The 5,800-nt window shown below is 37.5% G+C and overlaps 1 protein-coding gene across 3 annotated transcripts; it reads left to right on the forward strand.

The window, feature by feature from the left end:
* Positions 1-1,210: 1,210 nt before the first annotated feature.
* LOC149571011 (vesicle-associated protein 4-1-like) lies at positions 1,211-5,578 on the forward strand. Of its 3 annotated transcripts, none has more exons than XM_089812575.1 (8): positions 1,211-2,012; positions 3,410-3,480; positions 3,794-3,875; positions 4,018-4,136; positions 4,304-4,381; positions 4,621-4,740; positions 4,876-4,953; positions 5,050-5,578. In XM_089812575.1, exons 1-7 carry the CDS (start codon positions 1,739-1,741, stop codon positions 4,933-4,935), a joined length of 804 nt encoding a protein of 267 aa, XP_089668701.1. In that variant the 5' UTR covers positions 1,211-1,738; the 3' UTR covers positions 4,936-4,953; positions 5,050-5,578. The 3 variants fall into 3 exon arrangements, with proteins under 3 accessions (XP_089668701.1, XP_089668702.1, XP_089668700.1); XM_089812576.1 differs by having other exon boundaries at positions 5,208-5,578; XM_089812574.1 differs by having other exon boundaries at positions 4,876-5,578.
* Positions 5,579-5,800: the final 222 nt, after the last annotated feature.

The following is a 5,800-nucleotide window of genomic DNA, read 5'->3' on the forward strand; positions in this document are numbered from 1 at the left end:
GAAATGATAAAAGTAAATGTAGTGTCACATCTCTTTCACGATATTTTCAATCATATTAGTTGCACAATTAATGCTAAAAGTTAGAGCTTTAATTTTTTTTTTTTTGATTTTTTGTTACAAAAACTAATTTTCTCCCTTTACTATTATTAGTGAGAGCCAATAAGATTTCAATAAGATTTCAGTTGAATAGTATTTTCCCATTTTAAAAAATAATAGAAATATTTAAACTTCATAAAAAACTTAGAACCTGAAAAAATTCTTGAATCTTATTAGTTAAGCTAACCTATTTTATAGTTTATAGTATTTACCTATGACAAGAACTAATTAATTTTAAATCGCATTACCTATTATCCTGTTCTTAAGAAGTATTGCTTGAGTTGGCCTAATGAAAATTCATTGTACTCTCAAAAGAAAGGTCACAAGTTCAGATCTCCACTGAAGTGGGGTATGTACGCCTCGTATGTACTAGGAGTACAAGGTAGTCCCATACACTGTCACCATATGTTAAACCATACCATCTATAGCTAGTGTAGTGAACCATAAAACAGACTTTCCTTCCCTTTTTAAACCATACTAAAGTTGATACAATGTGAATTTTATTTTTCTAAATAGTCTTGGCAAGAGTTGTTAATGCAGCAACTCATCACTAGGTGTCCTTCTGACTGAATGTCACACCTAACATAGGAGAGAGGTTGAGCTACATCTTAGTAATGGCGACTGAACCGCTCATTCATACAAGTGGATAAAGAACAGTACTTGAAACGTAAGGCATTGGGTGCATCATATCTTCACCGTTAAGGCTGAATCAACGCCGTACACATGCATACAGTAAAATCGCTCTTGAGGATTTCACTGTTTATACAAATGGCCTAGAGATCTGTACACCAGATCAAAAGGCCAAAACATAGAAAACTCAGTTCTAGGGTGGTTACAATCTCAACGACCATGACATCACCTTTAAACAAACCAGTGTACAAATTCATTATAAAAATAAAAACACAGCCATGTTGCAGACAAGATAAATAAAATAGTCAATGCAGTAAATAGTAGCATTGTCATTTGCAGCGGAAAACCTTTTGGAAGGCGAGCCTTCTCTTTGATTGTAATTTGTCATCTTTTCCAATAGAGAATATGTTCTCACATCAATGCTTTCATGAAAGGCTGCCACCCCTCCTTTCCCTATAAAGTTTTTAGGGAGTGTACAAACAATAGATTGGGAATTTGGGAGGATAGGAATACATTCCCTTCCATGCTGGAGGGAGCCCGACATAACCCTAATGGAAAGGAGTTTGAGGTCCGGTGTGGCGGAGATGGCGGATCTCAGGACGCCCACAAACTAAAGTTCATGAACAATTTCATGTCCGGATTATACTGCAGGGGACACTGAGATCATGTACAGTAAGATGCAGTAGCAGATGCCAGGAGGGACTGACCCAGGTTGAAAAAAGTGAAGATAATATTACCCAAACAGGTGGAAAGGTCGAAGATCATATCACCGGATTAGCCTTCAATCTGTTGCAGTTGTTTCGGGTGTATTTCTTAGTTTTTGCTGTAGTTCTGAATTTCCTCATTGGGGCCTCCTCTCTGTACATTTTGACCCGCCTTACGGTGTTTCTTGTAATGAGTATGGTGGTTTGTTAGATGGGCTTTGCTTGGTTCGATGTGCAGATGAGAGAGACATAAGAGGAGGGGAATTGGGGGTTGTAGAATTGAGGGGATATATTGAGTTTTATAGACAATGGTCATTTTGGGGGGCACGGGGAATAACGATCTGAATAGCTCAGTTCCTGGCAAGGGCTGGAATCTTTGCAGAATGCCGTTTTGGCAGCAGGGGACTTCTTCACACCGGCAGAGTCAGGGCAATAGCAGCGGCCATTCTCAGGGTCATCAACAGGAGGGAACCAGTGGGACTGATTCTTCGAGCATTAACTCTGTTTCTGCGGTTGCGAGAGCGTTGTTGCCTACAAGACGCAGGCTCAGGCTTGATCCTGAAAGCAAGCTTTACTTTCCCTGTAAGTTCATCGTTCCAGTGTTTTGGATTCGTTCATTACGCCCTTTTGGGTTTTCCAGTTTATGATGTTAGGGATGGCATTGAATGTTTTGGTAGGTGCTTATTGATGGAGGTATGCATCATTAAAGAACCTCTTTAAGACGGGGTTTTTTTGTTGTACTTCATGTTTTCTGGAAAATCTATGAAAACGATACGCCTTTGAGATCTAGGAGATTGGAATTAAATAAACCTTTTAACTCCATTTCCTCTATGCCTTGCCTAGACATTTGTCCGCAGTATCTGACTATTTTCGTGCTTTCATTCGGGAAATAGACCTCACTAGAATTATTAAAACTTGAATTCTGCATCTCTTGGAGTGTTTTATGGAAAAAGACGCATCGCTGCAAAAGATCAAATAAAATAACATCATGGCACGTTCGTACGTAGTCCATAACAATCTTGTTTACACCTAAACTGTTCGAAATGAATGCGGGTTTCAGGTAAAAGATTGCTTGGTTCTCGGTGTCCTAGCAAATGCTACAAAAACGAGTCAGACTTGGCTCTGAAAATATTATGAAATCAGTTGTCTAAATTTGTAGACCGAGTCAGTTTGGCCCTCTGAAAGTTTATTAGGATTGAGGTAATAGCGCTGGCCGCTACAGAGGTCGCATAGAGCTAATAGTACGAAACCCTACCTTTGCCTGTATCTACCTAACGGAATTATGGCTTGTTTAGGAGAAATCACTATCTACATATTTGAGAGCTGTAGAGCCATTGCAGGAACCACAATCTGCAGCACAAGAGGCTCACCAAATCTGTTGAACTAAGAAATTCATAGCATTTAATTTATCTCTATACTCCTTATGGGAGAAAACCTATGATTCCTTGCATGACTTGTACAGGGAAATTGAAATTGAAATTTCAAAGAAATTATCTACACCGGGCTCTCTTTATCTTGACTGGAATGCGCATATACGCGTCATCTTTAAAGCCAACTTTTATGCAAGCCCACAATGCCTACGCATTGAGAGGCACAAATTGCCCTCTTAAAAATAAGGTTATATCATTTGTAGAGCTTTGGATGAGTGCCATGAAACCCAAATAGCTGCATTTTCTTTTTTCTGGCTAATGCAACTGACAAATTTTCATTCGTTGATATTTGTATTTGACTGGATGAGTACAATAAATTAAAATGAGTGGGCCCTTGGTCACTTAATTAAATCATGGATTCTCCCCTTTTTGAATGGGCCATGATAGGCCACATCTCTCACATGTTCATTAGTTGGTATTATTCAGATGAAGATATGATAGGCGACCTGAAAATTCTTCTTAGCAATTTTGAATTCAAGGAAAGTGATGAACAAAGTAATTTGGATAAGAAACTGACATTGGGTATGCTTTTGAATTTCTTTGCTGAAGATGAACCTGGGAAACAAGTTTCAAGTGCAATAAAGATCCTGAACATCAGTCGCTCCAATGTGGCATTCAAGGTGAGTACTCCTTACCTCTTCTGAGAATAGCATAATATATCACATAACTAATGGTGTCATACTAGTTCAGATATAAATAGAAGTTGAATTTACCGTTCTCTCAAGGATGGCCTTTTCATTTTACATTGAGATGGACATTGAGTTTTCCATGGTTGGTATAGCAAGTAGTTTCTCTTTGCTCTTTCTTGCTATGGCTGGTTGTTTGTTTATTTTATGTGTACTGGTTGTACTATGTGATGTGATCTATAACTGGAAATAAATTTCTTTCAAGCCTTAGCTACAGCTAATCTTCTTGAGTTTGCTGAGTCTTTAGTTCCAAACTACTGCTCCTAAGAGCTGCTTTATGCGTCCTCCTAGCAGTATGCTTACTCCAGGAGAGTCACTTATAGCAACTGGTAAGTTCTCTTTGATGTCAAAAAGCAATATTGGAGAGGCTTCTCTGTTATTACTAGATATCCGGCTTGTTATTAGAATACGCTCTGTTGAAAATGATTGATTATACTGATTATATTGTGATGTGGAGCATGTACAACGCAGTATTTAAATTTGTGGAGCCACCTGAGCAGTCTGAGAAACAACCGGAGAAAAAAGTTAAAGACAAGTTCAAGATTGTTAGTTTGAAAGTCAAGGACGGAGTCGAATATGATTTAGAGCTGGTAAACTTTTCTGTTTTCAAAGAAATAGAAGAAGGCACATAAATGATTCATGATGTAGAATCTGTTTGAAGCTGCTAGTTAGGCAGAAATATTCTTCATGGTCTGAACATTGATGTGAACTTATTAATAGATTACAAAATTTCTAATTTTGTGAATTTGGTGAGAAGTTTGAAGAGCAGAAGGAACTAGTAGCAGTAGAGCAAATATTGCGCGTTGTTTATTTGGATCCACAACGTTCCACTCCTGTAAGTGAAAATTTTGAAGAATCATAATTAGAAATCTGTTACTTGGTTTAAAATAATCTCATGACATGATCACAGTTCAAAATTCCAAACATCCCCTGGTCATACAATAGATTAAGACCATTTTAACTTGGATTTTATGCATAAACACTCCTAGTGAAATGATTGATTAAGACTATTTTAATTACATTTTGAAAATTAATGTACTGAATTGGTTATCCTCAATTTTGACATTTATAAAGGAGTTGGAAAAGCTCAAGAAGCAATTGGCTGAAGCTGAGGCTGCAATTGAGGCACGGAAAAAACCTCCAGAAGATGCTGCTCCACGAATTGTTGGCGAAGGGCTTGTCATAGATGAATGGGTATGTGGTCTGCTCTGACCTATTCTTCGCACACCCTCTATATCCATGCAACTTTAGGATTGTGGATCGTGGAAATCTGATAATGTTAACTTTAAAAATACAATTTAATAAGGAACTGTTCTTGCTTTGTATCAGAAAGAGCGGAGGGAAAGGTATCTGGCACAGCAACAGCTGGAAGGAGCCGATTCCCTTTGACATTCCTACCTTTTTATGGTTTGATGATCTTTGCTTTCAAAAGTGTGCTTTAATTTTCTCAGATTTGTAGAAGTATCTGTCAATTTAAAAGATAATCTTACTACTGATTGTCAGAGGCTGGAGCATACAAGTTATTTGTGTGCATGTCCGCAAACTGTTAAAGAGAGATATATCTGGTAGATGCCAACCACAGGATATTTACCTTAGCAGTTTATGTCTGAGAAACCGACATTGCTACTGAGATAATGTCATTTTCAATTTATTGTTTGCAGATGAGAAAATGTCTTTTACAGATGTTTCAAGCAAGTTACTAGTGGGCAGTTTTTGCTTATGGTCTTGAATTGATTTTTGTATCTGGGCTTGACATTTTTGGAGGATGTTGTCGAGCTCTTGGTCTCATCATTCTGTAAATAGGCTGAAATATAAATCATCTGTGCTCTAACTCTGTGAAGAGAGGCGGTGGACCATACTAATCAATCGTAGAAATCTAAAACTTGAAATATGGGGGAACTGAAGTTAGATAAATATGGTAATTATGAGTTTTTTTCTTGCTAGAAAAATTTCTCCGAAGATTTCATGGCCAAATATTAGCACTGTATGCTGACTCTTTGAATTTAGACCATCATGATTGGGCTACTTAAAATGGTTGATCTTGTTGCTATACATTCTTTTCCCAAATGTTAAAGGGTTTCATCTAGCTTTAAGAAATGAACGTTCGATAGTTGTCATGGAAGTGCCACATTTACACATAGATTAGAAATATATAATTGATGATTTTTAAGGGCTTTCGAGTTGGATATGTTAGAATTTATCTGTACCTAACAAATTCTCTGCTTTGAGTCTCTAAAGTCATCACAGATGGAAT

The sequence above is a fragment of the Cupressus sempervirens genome, chromosome 2 (genome assembly GCF_028749045.1).
Source record: "Cupressus sempervirens isolate cs-2001-9-10 chromosome 2, ASM2874904v1, whole genome shotgun sequence".
NCBI lineage: Eukaryota > Viridiplantae > Streptophyta > Pinopsida > Cupressales > Cupressaceae > Cupressus > Cupressus sempervirens.

Excerpts from the sequence above, each read along its gene's own strand:
- LOC149571011 (XM_089812574.1), top strand. The coding sequence starts at position 1,739 with ATGGTCATTTTGGGGGGCACGGGGAATAACGATCTGAATAGCTCAGTT. Across the intron at positions 3,481-3,793 it reads GCTCCAATGTGGCATTCAAG|TTCCAAACTACTGCTCCTAA; the intron begins GTGAGTACTCCT and ends CTGAGTCTTTAG. Across the intron at positions 4,137-4,303 it reads TCGAATATGATTTAGAGCTG|TTTGAAGAGCAGAAGGAACT; the intron begins GTAAACTTTTCT and ends TTTGGTGAGAAG.